Below are 16,946 nucleotides of genomic sequence, written 5' to 3'. Positions count from 1 at the left end.
CCCAAAGCTTCCTCGTGAGGAGTATGTTTATACGTGTAACTGAGGGAAAATCCTGGCTATAAGATAAAATATATACATTGCTATAATTATAAAGCTTTTTGTCAGTGTGAAGTATTAGGTTTAGGCATATTTGGTGGAACTACATCTATAATAGAGTCACATTCCTCCTTTCTAGAGTAGATTGCCTACAGGTCCTTACATACCCTTCAAGAAATGAGCAATGTTTTAAAATAAAGCTTTTATTTTCACCCTGCTTAATGCCCCTACCAGATACAGACAGGGGACTTGTTTTCCAGAATGCTTGGGATGTGGGATTTTCCTGAAAATTTTTTCTGTAATTTGGATCTCTATCAGGCCCAGATTTGTGGCGAGGCCCAGTCGCCTGTGCTCCCCAGTGCTCCGGCACTCGCACGCTGGCGCTTTTGCGCCAGCGTGTGATAGTGTGGACGGGCGCCAGGACCGCGCGGAGCGCACGAAGTGCAAGGCCTAGGGGCGCCCGCCCAGCGAATCCGGCGCTGATCTCTATACCTTAAGACTAGTAAAAAAAAATCACTTAAACGTTAAATAAACCCAATAAGTTTGTTTTGCTTTCAATATGTCTAAAAGGGGTGGTTCACCTTGAAGTTAAGTTTAGAATGGCCTTTTATTCCTAGCAACTTTGCAATTGGTTTACATAATTTTTTTATAGTTTTCTAATTATTTGCCTTCCTCTTCTGATTCTTTCCAACTTACAAATTTTAGAGGGGGGGGGTCACTGACATCAGTAGCCAAAGACTATTGGTCTGTCAGGCTACAATTTTACTGTTATGGTTACATTTTATAGCATCTTTCTATGCTGTCCATTTTCCCATCTCTTGTTGAAACCACTGCCTTGTTGCTAGGGTAAATAAGACCGTCGCAGAAGAAGCTGAAGTACAAATCTGGAATGCTGCTGAACAAAAAGCTAAATATCAACAAAAAAATCAAGATGTATTGCAAATTGCCTTAGAATATCAGTCTACTTCATACTAAAAGTTAATTTAAAGGTGAACATCCATTTAACTATATCTTAGCTGGGATCAAGTACAAGGTACAGGTATGGGATTACTGTTCCTTTAATAACAGCATCCACAAAATGACACCTATCTGCTTGTTGTGATTGTAAGTTCCCAGACTAAAGGAAACAAAATGTAAATAATATAACATTGGGGAAACGTAAAATCAGGAAAATGCATTTTATATTGGAGGAACCTCAAGAAAACAGAGTCAAATTAGGGAATAATTAAAATCAAGGAATGTAGAATTCAGGTGCCACTCTAAGGGGCACATTTACTAAGCTCGAGTGAAGGATTCGAATGAAAAAAACGATTCAAACTAAAAATCATTCGACTATTTGATAGTCGAAGTACTGTCTCTTTAAAAAAAACTTTGACTACCTACTTCGCCAACTAAAACCTACCAAGCAACAATGTTAGCCTATGGGGACCTTCCCCATAAGCTTTCTTAGCATTTTCTGATCGAAGGAAAATCGTTCGATCGATGGATTAAAATCCTTCGATCGAACGTTTTTCCCTCCGATCGTTCGATCGAACTAAATGTGGTCCTTTGACTTTGATATTCGAAGTCGAAGGATTTTACTTCAACCAATAGTAAATGTGCCCCTAAATGCAGCAGAACTAAATGATATTGGTCTCAGTTTTTTTAACTGATGTAACTTGGGGAATAAAGATCCCTTCTGCAAGAAATAAAGACGGGGAACTTCTAGAGTACTAATAATTTAATGTTTAAAAAAAACAAGACACTTTTAAGTTTAGACACGCTACTACTGTCTGCCTGTAATTTCCAGATGTCAAACCATGAAACGGCTTGTGGTTTGAAAGGAAGACAGTAGTTAAAAAACAAAGGAAGTCTTTTCTTGGTGTAATAAAAGCCAGAAATGATTCCGCAATACAGAATAAACCCATATGAATAGTTTTCAAAAAACGTGTTTTTTGAGATCGGCAAAATGTTTCACTGAGTGGTTTCATATTAACTATCAAGAACACAATCATATTAGAAGAAAGATGGACTTTTTTTTATTTTGTCTGTTGACTTGACTTTATTAAGATGTTATATGGTTAGGGTTGCCACCTGTCTAGATTTGCCCTGGACAACCTAGTTTTCAGAAGGGCTCCCCGGATCAAGACAAATAAGGAAATCCCCTGATTGACATGGCGATCAGCCAATGGCCACGTGATGTACCACACCCGCCTGCAATGTCACTGACCCACCCCAGCTACATAATTGTCCCCCTGCCCAGATCATGAGCAGCATAAAGGTGGCAACCTTAGACATGGCTACGAATAGAAATAGAATGGAGTGTATTGTTGTATTTTCACACTTCTTCTTTCATACACAAAGTTTGGGATTTATTGGGTGTGTGGCCCTTGTAGTGTTTTCTAATTCTCGTGTCCCCCAGTGCTGAGGCTCAAGCATCACGGCAAGTGCCACGTGTGTCTATACAAGATGGGTCTGTCGTATTTTAACACCCCTTTATGGATACAACTGAAAGACTTTAACACTTGCATGCGTGGTGAATCCATTTATCATCTTTACAGTATTGAAGAATCACAATGCAATAGGGAATTTACATTGGGGATGATAAGCACAATATCTGCAATGCAACTGGCATACTTTACTGCAATTTCTTGTGCCCTAGCACAAGTAGCAATAACAATAAATGTGTAACCTTGCAGAGTATTTGGTTTTTAGATGGGGTCAGGGACCCCAATTTGAAAGCTGGAAAGAATCAGAAGGTGGCGGCAAATAATTAGAAAAACTATAAGAAATAGAAAATGAAGGTCAATTGAATAGTTCCTTGAAATGAGCCATTACTTTAAAACGCTTTACTTTTTTGGTGTTACCGTTCCTTAAATATAGTTTGCATACATATGAGCACTTTTGTCTTTTATGTAATACCATTTAATGGTTTTGTCGAAAAACATATGAGAATGTTTTGTTATGTTACTTCCCTATACATCCAGGACCAGTTCAGTGCTGCATGGCACGCATTAAGAGAGCAGCATACTTGAAGGGGACACTTTGGAGGTTATTTATCAAAGTCCGAATTTATCTTAATGTTTTCTGGGAAAAAAATCCGACCAAATCCGCACAGGTTTTTTTGGCTTATTTATTAATACACTTTCTCGAAAAAGTTGTTTGCGGGAAAAAATCCGAAAAAAATTGTGAAAAATCACAATCACGAATTTCCACCGAAAACGTTTTTTCGCCGAAAACATTGAAATCTTTGGGTGATTGCACTAAACCCAGCGCAGATCAAAAAATCTTTGGGACTTCTCCCATTGACTTATATGAAACCTCCACAGGTCTGAGATGCTAGATTTTCAGATTCATACTTTTTCCATCCTCGGGGGTTTAATAAATACTGAAAAATTTGGATTTTATACTAAAAAAACACAAATTTTTCGGGTTTTTGGCATTCAGAGTTTAGTAAATAACCCCCTTTGTGTTCAGTGCATTTTCTCATGTCCAAGGGTTCTCCATGCTGTTGCCATGTAAAGAAAATTCTTGTCATGTATTAATATTTTTCTTTTATTTTAACGCGGAGCATTCTTTGCTTTCCAAATCCCAAAGAGGGTAAATTATAAGATTAAAAAAAAAACACCAAAGGAAAACATCTTTGTTTTAATGTAATAGGTCATCTGAGGGCAGGTGGGCAATATTTGGCAAAAAAGAAACAGGAAAAACAAGAACATTTCACACCTGAAAAAAAAGGCTTTTGCCAAACAAAAACAAAAGTTTTTAAAGATAAAAAGAAATAATAAGGAGGAGACCATTTTCATTTTACCTACATCCCACAACTCTAACGCACACAGCATAGTTTCTGAAGTGTTTGCTGTGATGTTGCTGCATAAAAAATATTTGTGCAAATTAAAAACTGATATAATTTTACTTGATCCATAAACAAGCAAACTTTCCAAGATAAGTGGAACCAATGGCAAGCAGTTATAGTTCTCATTTACCGCTGGTACAGGAGGAGGAGATGAGGGATAAAAACCTGTGCTCTACCATATTTGTATTTTCCGCCCCTCCTAACATATCACCACTGCCAATTAGAAGTCCAAAATGATAGATGTTCTGACAACTCCATAAATAACAAATTTTAATTACCCAAAAGAAAGGAACTGCCAGAAGACTTATTCGTGTCGCACAATCCAATAATTAATTAACGTGAAGAAAAAAAGAACGTAAAAAGGGGGGAAAATCAATTCAATTCAAATGTGAAATTCACTATTACTCAGATAAATTCTATAAGATTCATTGTGTGAAAACCAATCCTTAGTGTGATTCTTATATTAATTAATATAATATAAATCGTTGGGTCATTCATTGATCATAAAGTGCTTATAGTGAATAAAGTACCAAATGTGACATAAGCAGTTCTTAATCCACGGATATGTAGTATGAACCTGATTAAAACATAACATTTGATAGCTTCATTTAAAAAATTGGCATGAGTGGAAAATGAATGGAACTAAAAATATTTAAAAAAAAATGTATGTGTATCGATCTGGTATTAGAGTATCGAGGAAGTTCAGCAAATAAGAAATGTTATCATGCTGGTCCAACCTGGATCTCACATCAGACCTATAAACCCTCTGCCAAATTGCATCCTCTATGGTGGGGGGCAGGGAAAACACGGGTGAGGCGCTATTGTATTGCAATAGATACCGTGGGTAAGGGTGATTGAGAATATATTCATTTTTAAACACTTCCTATTATCAAAATTCAATACAGACACGATGGTTTGGTGTGCAAAATAATGATCATTCCTTCCAGTATGTCCTCTCAGAGGCGCCTATATTGGTAGTGGCCTAATCCCTATCTCTTATTCCTATCCCAACACCAAGGTTTGAAAATGCTCACTGCTTCCATTGCTGTCTGTATTTACTTAATTCCCATGCCACCTGAAATCTTTCAACCGTCTCCATTCATGAAGTGTTATTGCCACCAAACCGCCTCTCTTCTACCCGTTTTCCTATCCCAATCTTTCAATTCGCAAGTTTAAAAAAGTTTTTAGTTAGAGCTAACTAACACGAGGGCTTTGTCAAAGGCAAATGGTGGCAAAATACCGCCATCTTTATGTCATCACGTTTGCGGCGGTTTCAGGTAATCACATGGTCATTGGACATTCCAGCATCGTGATTCCGGATTAAGTATAATGAACCTGCCAAAGAGAATTATCATAACAGCATTAAGCACAATGTTTCCTATATTCCAAAATTCTATAAATCACATCAAGAAACGATCAGATCTCTGTAATAATTAGTACTTTTTAGCTGGTAGTGCTTAAGCCTACAAGAAATGGTAGCCACTATTGGCCTATATATGTGTGTAACCACAAGCTTTCATTTAATCCACATGGAGTCAAAATATTAAGATCATAAATCCATCTACATTTATTTGATAGAAGCCTTCGATCAAGATCAAATTTTCTAATTCCTATAGACACATGTTTTAGTACTGTTACTGTTAATCCATCAGGTTTCCCATTATGATATAAATAAAAATGTTTCCCTAATGGACTTTTTTCAATTTATTTTTGTCCATTTCATAATTCCTTTGCCCATGTAATTGCATTTTGTTCAGTATATGTGGATTTAATACTAAATAGATCCTTTTCTTCAAAGCTCTCTTTGTTTTACCGATAGAGGCATGATGACTTAAAAGTGTAATGTAGAATTAGTAGCTGTTTCTCTTCTATACATATCAGTCTGTAAAAGGCCATCATCATCTTTCATTATAGTAATGTCCAGAAAATCACCTTGAAAATAAATTATAGACAGATGTTAATTTCAGATTGAGTTTATTGTCGTTCAGAAAGTTAAAAAACTGCTGTAGAGATTCAACTGAACCATCCCATATAATAAACAGATCGGCAATGTACCGTACCCATTGATTAATATGACAAGTCCACCGATATATCTTTTCAGAAAAGACATAAAACTGCTCCCACCATGCCACAATAAATTTGCATATGTGGTGCAAAGGGGGGGGCCATAGCGGTTCCTTGTACTTACACATTGCATTTGTCATTATATAGTGAATACAGTACCCCCTCTTGTAAAATATAAGGATATTTTAAGTAGGGATGCACCGAATCCAGGATTCGGTTCGGGATTCGGCCAGGATTCGGCCTTTTTCAGCAGGATTCGGATTCGGCCGAATCCTTCTGCCCGGCTGAACCGAATCCTAATTTGCATATGCAAATTATGGGCAGGGAGGGAAATTGCGTGACTTTTTGTCAGAAAACAAGGAAGTAAAAAATGTTTTCCCCTTCCCACCCCTAATTTGCATATGCAAATTAGGGTTCGGATTCGGTTCGGTATTCGGCCGAATCCTTCGTGAAGGATTCAGGGTTCGGCCGAATCCAAAAAAGTGGATTCGGTGCATCCCTAATTTTAAGTAACCGAGGAGTTTCATGAGCATATAAAAACACGAGGCCGAAGGCCGAGTATTTTTATACAGGTCATGGAACTCCGAGGTAACTTCTAATATCCTCATATTTTACAACTGGGGGTACATTATTTATTATAATACATAAACTTCAGTGAGTCATGTGACAGAAATGACATTAGAACTCACCGTTTATAACTGATGACATCAGAACTCACCGTTTATAACTGATGACATCAGAACTCACCGTTTATAAGAATATAATTTACAGGATATTCATGGCTTTTGTGTATTATAAGTAATTATGTGTCAGAGAGAATTGTAAAAGATCTGTAAGAAATGTCCTGTAATCTATGTCATAATTGCTCTTGACTGCTCCGATACCAGCTTTATGTTTAATACATGTATATAACGAGGTAACATCACCAACAATTGTATCTTTACTCAATCTAATATCTTGTAACTTTTGCTAGACATCCCCTGTGTCCTTGAAGGCAGATGCAATTTATTGTCAATATATTGGCCTGTAATTTCACATAAGTTGGCGTTGCCCAATATAATCGGTAAACCAGGCGGTTTAACTTTGTTCTTATGTAACTTTGGCAACATATAAAAAGTCAGTATCCTTGGATTGGTTTTAGTCCAACACATTATACTCCTGAGAGGACAACAATCCTGAATCCTTGGCATCTTTTAATAAATCATGCTGTTTACTAAACAGATTTGTGGGGTCATAGTGCAATTTTTGATAACAAGTGCCGTTACTTAATTGTTTTTGAACATTTTGCTCTCTTTCACTTTAGTGGCTTTTCCTGCGGGGGTCTTTTGGGTACAATTTATCAAAAGTCGAGTTATAGTTGTTTTCACTGTTCAAAAAAAAAAACATGGTAAATTAATTAGAATATACTCTAATATTCTTTTGACCACCTCCAAATAGTTTGGATTTATTAAAGAATAAAACCTTGAGAGGTCACCAGAAAAAACTCTGCAAGTAAAAGTTGGCGAGGTTCAATAGAAGTCAATGTGAATGGTCTCAGCTTTATTCATATATTTATTTTCCCAATTCATTAAAATATTCAAGTTTATTGGCCCCATTGTAAACAAATGGAACTTGTGATTCTCGTAAATTTGCAACTTTTTTCTGCAAAAAAAACACAGAGTGGAATATTCTGTTTTTTTTTAATGTTCATGAAAAAAGTTACTTTTTTTGGCGTTTGCATTTTTTTTTCTGGACCTCGAAAATGATTACAATATTCCTCTTAGTGTGTTATAGAATGGCCTGTTCTTAGAAGCATTTATATTATTAAGGTTCTCAATTATTTGCCCATCTTGTCTACTTTTTTTGAAACTCAAATGTGGTTCACTGACCCGGCAACCAAAAAACTATTGCTGTGTGACACTATCATGTTATTGTTAGTTATCTTTATATTCAGACTTTTTCCTTTTCATCTTTCAGCCTCTTGTTCAAGCCTCTGTCTCCTGGGGTAAAGGATAAACAAAAAGCTAAATAATTCATAAGCTGTAAAAAAATTTTAGACCAATTACAAATTGTCTCTGAATTCCACGCTCCTCATCATACTACATTTAAAGGTGAACTACCCCTTTAAACATGTCCTAGGTTTAAGAAGTGCTATCAATTTTACAGAGGGGAAAGTGGCAGAAATTTGCATTACAACCCAGTCATGAAATGGTTAAAGGGATACTGTCATGGGAAAAAAAAATTTTTTTCAAAATGAATCAGTTAATAGTGCTGCTCCAGCAGAATTCTGCACTGAAATCCATTTCTCAAAAGAGCAAACAGATTTTTTTATATTCAATTTTGAAATCTGACATGGGGCTAGACATATTGTCAATTTCCCAGCTGCCCCAAGTCATGTGACTTGTGCTCTGATAAACTTAAATCACTCTTTACTGCTGTACTGCAAGTTAGAGTGATATCACCCTCCTCCATTTTTCCCCCCAGCAGCCAAACAAAAGAACAATAGTGTTAGCTCCCTAACACAAGATAACAGCTGCCTGGTAGATCTAAGAACAGCACTCAATAGTAAAAACCCATGTCCCACTGAGACACATTCAGTTACATTGAGAAGGAAAAACAGCAGCCTGCCAGAAAGCATTTCTCTCCTAAAGTGCAGGCACAAGTCACATGACATGGGGCAGCTGGGAAATTGACAAAATGTCTAGCCCCATGTCAGATTTTAAAATTAAATATAAAAAAATCTGTTTGCTCTTTTGAGAAATGGATTTCAGCTCAGAATTCTGCTGGAACAGCACTATTAACTGATTCATTTTGAAAAAAATTTTTTTCCCATGAAAGTAATCTTTAAATATAAAATCATACGCACAACAAAATTGTTAAATTAGAACTGAACTTGTTTAGAATAATTATGTTCAAGCAACGTTTAAGCTGGTAGAACTAATCTGTGTGTTTCCAAATTTTCTACCCAAATTTGTCCTATAATTCAGTACATGGGTAGTTTGCCGAGCGGTTCTTCACATAATATCTTTGACATTTGAGATACATGTTACCTACTACTACATGTTACCTACTGCCTAATGACCTACTGCCTGAAATAGTTTTTAACATTGATCATCCCATGTGCACAACAAGCATTAGTGCAATTTGTCCACTTCCAGGTACATAACACGTGCCAGATGTTTAAACACAAGTAGCTAATGTACTTAGGTGTGATGTGATCCTTGAATATTTCTTTTTTTTTTTTTAAAGAAATATTCTCAAATCTTCATGATAGAAGAGACAGATTTAGAGAATAAAGACAATGGTTTGGATGAATGCTGTAAGTCATAGTGATCCTATACCACATCTACCCTGTTTATACTGTACTTTGCATCCCACCTAACAAGGTACTGTATTTACAGAACTCTTTAAAAAGTTTCAGTAGATTCTTTTATTTCCTTCTATATGTTGTTGTAAGATTTGCATCCCAAAACAGCACATTTATTTGAAAAAAATATATACATTGTATATATACACATCCTTGTATATCTGGTGAGAAACTATTTGGACCAAGGACACAATAAAGAGTCAATTTACCATTTTTTTAAATTGAATCTTGACCTTTTTGCTGTGTAGTTGACTCAAAATTAAACAGTATATGCAGTGATGTTAAGAACAATTATGTGCCAATATGCAGTGACTTGCGGAGGCCTTCAGGCTCTTAACCAATTTGCTTATTTTATTGAATAACAAAACCTACAATAACGTTATATTCCCTGTGATATTTTATTTCATGGACTAGATCAAAATCCATTATGACTAGAGGGAAACCTACCAGGGCTGCCCACTCTCCCCTCCCTTATTTAACCTAGCACATTGCTCAGCATCCTTGACTAATCCACTCACTTTACATAATTGAAATTGGGACAATAGAAACCAAGTTGATAGCCTTTGCTGGTGACTTCCTACTTTTCATTGACAAAGCACAGAACACTCTTTCCTATATTTTGAAGCTCTTTTCAGACTTTGGAGAAGCATCAGTCTTACCACTACTTCTGAACCCAAACTTACTGTAGCTCCTACAGTATATTTGGAACGGCAAAAGTTCACTGCAGTCATGCAGAAACTGAGCCAACCTAAGGCAAATGGAGGAATCAATTTCCCCTATATAAAGCTATATAACCTAGCAGACACTAAAGACTGGCTTCATGAAAACAACACCTTCACCAACACAGCCCTAAACCAATAACTATTGTCCCATTTCAATTTAGTTTCCTTATTACTAATGCCACAACACAATTTGTCTGTAGAAACAGCAGTTAACCTGATTCTTCACACAGCTTGGAAAACCTGGAGAAATTCCCAGGTCAAAATGGGCCTACAATCTACCTACTCTCTTTGGCTCCCTTTTGTCCAGTAACCCCGATTTCCAAAATGGCATAACTGGCCCAATCTTCTGACACTAGGACCAAAATGGCATCAACCGAGTAGGTCAGTTGCTCTCCACAGTCAGGAAAAAAGTTCAGAGTATAACTGAGGCATCCACTCTATTCCCAATTACAAACTCACACATTTTCTACTATTACTAAAAATCTAAGCATCCAAGGTGTAGTGGGCCCTGCTAGATATGGACTGGGACAATGATCTTGATGATCTTTTATCAGTTTAGAAATACCACTCATCAAGTTATTGCAGGGGCACAATTGACTCTGCACAAAACACTTGATCATGTGACCATCTCCACGGGTCTATCACAATGGCAAACTAAACTGCCAACCCTAACAATACACAATATTCTGAAAGTCATGCAAGACACAACCTCCTCTTTGAAGGTAGCCACGTTCACTGAAATGATGTAGAATATTATTCACCATCATTATCTGTCCCTGCACTGAAGACACCTCAAAAATTCTTGGATAAATGCCAAAAATTGGGCCACATATGTCCTACTAAATGATGTGCCTACACCTACAGTAAAAGTATGGTGGTTGTAGCATCATGCTGTTGTGTTGCCTGGACTTCTTGATAAAATAAAAGGACATTTTAGATGATGAAATATCCTAATTTGTTTTTGGACTGGCTCAAGAACAAAACAGATGAATGTCCTACATGTGCAAATGGGATTCTGTGACACTGTTTGATAATTACACAGAACAAACATCATCCAACTAACCTGAACAACATGAGTAAATCTTCCTCGAAGAATCAACATCAAAGTTTGGGATTAAATATGTATGCAAACAGTATTTGATTTCTTATTATATTCTGTGTTATTCAATAAAATTTAAGGATTGGTTAAGGCACTGCTATGTGTCCACAGTGAGACTTTGACATAGGTGGCCACTGTAATATAAATATATACTTTGGCATGAACCAATTTTTTGAATTCATATTTTTAGCAATAGAAACGTGACTGTATCACCGTGGGGAAGCAGTAACAGCACAATCTGGTTAATAAATGGACACCACAAAATATGGACGCAGACCATTAATCTAAAACAAAATGTCAAGTGCAGAGGTTAACATGTACTGTGGCTTCATTTCCTTGTAGCTTAAATCAGTGTGCTTGCTACCAGCATTTAGGTGACATCAAGGCTATTAGCACTGCATTTTATTTTAAGGCTTTTTTTTTACTGTTATTATTTGGAAAAGTGCAAGTTTATGCATACAATTTGGTAATGCCATACATCAAAACAAATTAAAGTTTATTTTCATATAGTGCTGATCCTGTACAAAATGCATATCATTCTCAGAAGTCCTATAAACCATCATAAATATACCCTGGCCACAGATGTCATAGCAACTGGTACTACTGATTAAAACTTTGCTCTCATGATGAAAATACAATATTTGGGATATTAAGATCACTTGATACAGAAGAAAGTAAAGTGCACTCTAAAGGTTATTTTTGGCATGCCCCATCATATCTCTTTTTTTCCTCTTATTTGTACAAAGTGAAGTGCCATCAATTTTAGGGGGAATTCCCCCTCCAAAAACATTTTTATAAAACACATATATATATATATATATATATATATATATATATATATATATATATGTATATGTGTGTGTATAGAGAGAGAGACAGAGAGGAAACTTGTGATCACAAAATGTTCCTTAAATTATGAATTTCAGGCTAAAATGACTTGTTATATCGGCAATACACCAGAGGTGGTTGAAGTGCTGTAGACCTCCATGTTACCCTGTAGCTGTATATGAAGCATAATCGCCTGGAACCAACCTTGTCATCCACAGTAAAACATTAAGGAGAATTCCTAAAAAGTGTGCTCCAATCTTACTTGCAGGCAGTTCACAAAAAAAGGTTGAACCATTTTTTTTCCTTTTTACAGAAAAGTATAAAAGCTTAAATAGAACTGAAATTGGGATTTAAAGTGAGTCTATTTACAAACAGATATTGTAAAATGGTAAATTAGTTATGATGCTAAAAAAGGCACAGCTTTCCCTTTTTTTTTTTAAATACGCTGTAAACAAGTCATTATCCATGCAAAACATTTCACTTTACAAAAAAAATTACCTTATTTAGACAAAGATAGTACTTTTAAATAGTCTCCATCAAAATAGAATTCTTCCAAAAAATACTTTCTTAGGCTTTCCATTCATCCTACAAGTCATTAGCTTTTTTTTCTCATTTACAAAATTTCCATATATTTGATTCTGATCCTTCACAATTTGTACATACAGCAATATACAGTACATAATAAACCGCAAAAATTATCTTTAAAGCCAGCACAATATGGATCCTATAAACTGAGACAGGGGCTTTTTTAAATCATTAGAAGTCTATTTATCAACCTAAAAAGGGTTGTATTAAAGTTGCGGAGTACTCATATGGCAAAGTAATTCCGGTGCGGGAAGTTGATCACGCACCGGCTTTTATTTAGAAGTGAGCCACTAACATTAAAGAGCCCAAGTCTTTCATCTACAGTATTGTTGATAACATGGGACAACAAAGGTCACAAGTGGGATATGATCATTCAACATCTAATGTTCCTTAATATTTTAAACAACAGTTTGACTTTTGTTTCCTTATAGAACAAAATAAAATGTAATGCCTCATATTGACCATACTCTCTTGTGCAGGCCACGGATAAGCTTTATACTCTTCTTGTACATCCAAGAACCTTTTTAAAAGAAATATAACCAGAACCTCCATGGCGTAATTAAAACTTCAACGAGTTAGAATATCAAAATGGAACAGTTATTAATTAGATATGGCTTTTTATCCATTGGAACGGGAGCTTCTCATGTACACCTTCCATCGTTTCGCCGTTTTCTTCAGTTCTCAGACCCTCTGCAAAGTGATTTCTTCCAGCTCGGAGAGAGTAAATCAGATTCTTTTTCAGAATGCCAAAGCACAGTTTCCTAGGATCAAGGGCTTGAGGGTGGAATATAAGAGGAAACTTAAGGCAAAGTTCTCCTTTAAGACTTTTCCAGTCATTTTCTGTGAAAGTACAAAGGCTTGGCAATCCCAGATTCCACCTTTGGTAGTTGATCACTTATTATTTCCACAAGCATGGCAGGAAATTCCACTTTTAGTGCCTGAGATTCCCTGAACGTGTAGAAGCAGAATTCCAACAAGTCCCCAACAAGCTGAAATGCAAATAAATAAACCGTTACTTTCTTTTACAGCTACAATTAAGAATGAATTCCACCAAATAAAAGACAATTTCCTGTCAAAATTGCTGTATTTCCAGGACTGTAGCAGCTCAAAAATATAGAAAAAAAGCAGAGCATACAGATCTGAGGTTTGGTTTTGTTAATGCAACATTAACATTATTCACAGGAAAGACCAAATGTTAGCTTTTCCATGCCACTCACCACACAATTAAGTGGGGAAGACAAAGTTAAAATTTAAGAGTTGGGTTTCTACAACAATCATAAAGACCTGTACCAATGTCATAATTACATGCCACATAGAAGTGATTTCGGCATATCATGCATTGTGGTATTATGGCATAAAAACATGGCATGCTAGTTATCCATTCATTCATCAGCATAAACAAAAAAAGCCTTTATTGATACACATGGCAACGATCTGGATAACAGCGACGTCTCAGGACTTGTTTGGCCTTTTTTCAAGCTTGGCCTGAAACTTCGCTGTTATCCAGATCGTTGCCATGTGTATTGAATAAAGGCTTTTTACTTTAAACATAAACCAGTGCTGTGCTTCAAGTATTCCATGGGCAGACTCAAGAAAGTAGAGATTTTCTATAAACTCTAAAACCACTCTTTTCTCTTTCTGTGTTCTGAAATCTTTCAGGTCTGATCTGGTGTCACTTGTTGAACTGCTTTTGTTTAGCTGAAGCACAAAGAGAGTGTTTTGACATTTAAAAGCACTTATTTTAAATAATCTAATCTGCAATGCTGTGATATCCAAGTTAAATTTAAAATAGAAGCAAACAGGAGCACGAGATTTTATAGTTCATTACTTTTACACAAAACAACTTCTGCCAATGAATGTTCATGTTGCCAGTGCCAGACATAGTAGATGTTAAATTCACACCACACTTTTAACCCTAATTTGGGGAATCTGTAAACATAACGGAGCTCAGACTTGTTTTGCAGGCCTGTTTTACAATCTTTTCTTTTTAAACCTAGTTCTAGAGTTGGAGAAGGTTTTGCCAGTGCTGGAGTTATTCGCTGAATAAGCTGGCTGTTGTTAGAACAAATTAGGCTGCTTTCAACATCCGCACTGATACAGAACAAGCAAAATCTTCCAGCTCTCTCCTAAGGAATCCATTCCTTCCATTTTGTTATTTTCAAGGAACCTTCAACATACATATAATATGTTGGCTAGCTACACATATGCTAATAAGAGCTTGATTAAGCTGTAAGCTTGTTTATGGCCCCATCAGTGTGTGTGGAACCCTCTCTTAGTAGCGGAAGGAATAACATGGTAGATGTTTTTGATTTGCTGATGCAACACTGTACTAAAGCTCAAAACAACTGCATATACAGTATATGCACATAGAATATATCATTCTATAATTCTCATTTACTGAATTTAACAATACTGAAAGAATGGGTGTTTGAACTAGATAATTCTCTCTCTCTCTCTCTCTCTGATAAAGGATAATAAACCAGTTCATAGCAGCTTGATCTCTCAATAAAGTGAAAAATAGTGAATATAGTAAAATAGTCCAGACATTTTCATACAGAAGTTATATTGTAGTAATATTCCCATAGATATCAATCATGACACAACGGCATTCATTCAAAAGCAACACAGAACTATTGCTCTGACTGTGTGCATCTACAACTAGGGCAGGGGTCCCCAACCTTTTTTTTTACCCATGAGCCACATTCAAATGTAAAAAGAGTTGAGGAAACACAAGCATGAAAAAAGCCCTTGAGGATGCCAAGCAGTACAACTGGATTTTATGCAACCAAACTTCCCTCCAAGCCTGGAATTCAAAAAGAAGCACCTGCTTTGAGGCCACTGGGAGCAACATCCAAGGGGTTGGGGAGAAACATGTTGTTCCTGAGCTACTGGTTGGGGACAACTGACCTAGGGTATGGCTTGTAGGAAATTCTGAACATGGAGTTTTTAGGTGTTGGTATTTGAAAATTAGTGAGCAACAATTAAGACCACAATGTCCTTTAAAAACATGCTGTCATCAGAGCTGAACATTTCGAAAAACAGCAGGAGGAATCTCCATGTATGATTCAACAATGTTGAATGTGATTTTCTGGATTTTACACTTGGTAAATAACGAATCAATTGTGGATTAAGGAAATATGATATTTGCGCTAGAAAGCCCTAACCGGAGAACAAAAGTCCCCACAACATTCTTAAATCAGCCCCATGGACTCCAATGTTTGCTGAGGAGAAAAAGTCCCAGCAAAAAACAGTTGCCGTGGAAAAAGTAACCTAAAAAAAACACTTACTCTAATGCAGGGATCCCCAACCTTTTGAAGCCGTGAGCAACATTCAGAAGTAAAAGGAGTTGGGGAGCAACACTAGCATGAAAAATGTTCTTGGGGTGCCAAATAAGGGCTGTGATTGGCCATTTGGTAGCCCCTATGTGGATTGTCAACCTACATTGAGACTCTGGCAGAGCACTTGGTTTTTATGCAACTAAAACTTGTCTCCAAGCCTGGAATTCAAAAAAAAAAACTCCTGCTTTGAGGCCACTGGGAGCAACATCCAAGGGGTTGGAGAGCAAAATGTTGCTCACGAGCTACTGGTTGGGGATCACTGCTAATTTATTTGAAATCAAATCATGTTCTATGATCACTGAAAAACTTGGTGACATCTAATATATAAATATAGATGGAATATATGTTTGTGTTCTTTCGAAATGAACAAAAATATGATTTTTATAGTCAAAATAAGTAACTCTATATAAACGGTTATTTTGATTTTTTCAGAAATAAAGCCCTATATCTAATATAGAGCATCTTTTATTGCTATGCTACACACAGTAAAAAAACAGTTTATATCTGCAAGACCATGTTCAATAAATGCAGTTGACAGGTGAGATTTCCTACAAAGTCCCTATGCAATGCAAGCCTGCCACCTTTCAGATACTTTATGGCATGGATAATTCCAGAGAGTCACTGATAATAAGTATAGGGGTATGCCTTTTAAGTCATATGGCCTTCACATCTCAGCTGCCAGTAATACATTTGGTCATTCACAATTTTAAATTGGACTATACCAGTTGAACAGGGTAAAACATTTTAACCACAAGCACCAATGGGTAACAAAACAGTCTAGAGTTAAAAAAAATGTTCAAAAGCCATTAAAAATGAGTGACAAAGGAGAAGGGCTTTCAGAGAGTCTACAATAAGACCACTTACACATTGAAATACTACAAGCTTTCATATCCAACACTCCTCGAAACATTCATGTGTAAACAAGGTCCCAAGGTCTCTAAAGACAACCAAAAAGATATACAGATATGTAAGAACCTCTCATCCTGAAGATGTTACCCCCTGCTATAAACATAGCAACAGAAAAATATCTAAAAGAACCACAATCTGAACACTCAGATGAGATGAATTTGAAATCAACTGGTGAATACATTGA

At 36.3% G+C, this 16,946-nt stretch overlaps 1 protein-coding gene across 2 annotated transcripts in view; it reads right to left on the bottom strand.

Moving 5' to 3' along the window:
* Positions 1-11,581: 11,581 nt before the first annotated feature.
* Positions 11,582-16,946, bottom strand: part of nr3c2.S (nuclear receptor subfamily 3 group C member 2 S homeolog) — a 194,599-nt gene continuing 189,234 nt past the window's right edge. For both annotated transcript variants that reach the window (XM_018243272.2, XM_018243273.2), the window contains exon 9: positions 11,582-13,504. In XM_018243272.2, the coding sequence (XP_018098761.1) occupies positions 13,349-13,504 (156 nt within the window). In that variant the 3' untranslated portion in view covers positions 11,582-13,348. The remainder of the gene's footprint in view (positions 13,505-16,946) is intronic.

This window comes from Xenopus laevis, chromosome 1S (genome assembly GCF_017654675.1).
Source record: "Xenopus laevis strain J_2021 chromosome 1S, Xenopus_laevis_v10.1, whole genome shotgun sequence".
In the NCBI taxonomy this organism is placed as follows: Eukaryota; Metazoa; Chordata; class Amphibia; order Anura; family Pipidae; genus Xenopus; species Xenopus laevis.
The sequence above is the reverse complement of the archived record's forward strand: the minus strand, read 5'-3'. Positions and strand labels throughout refer to the sequence as shown.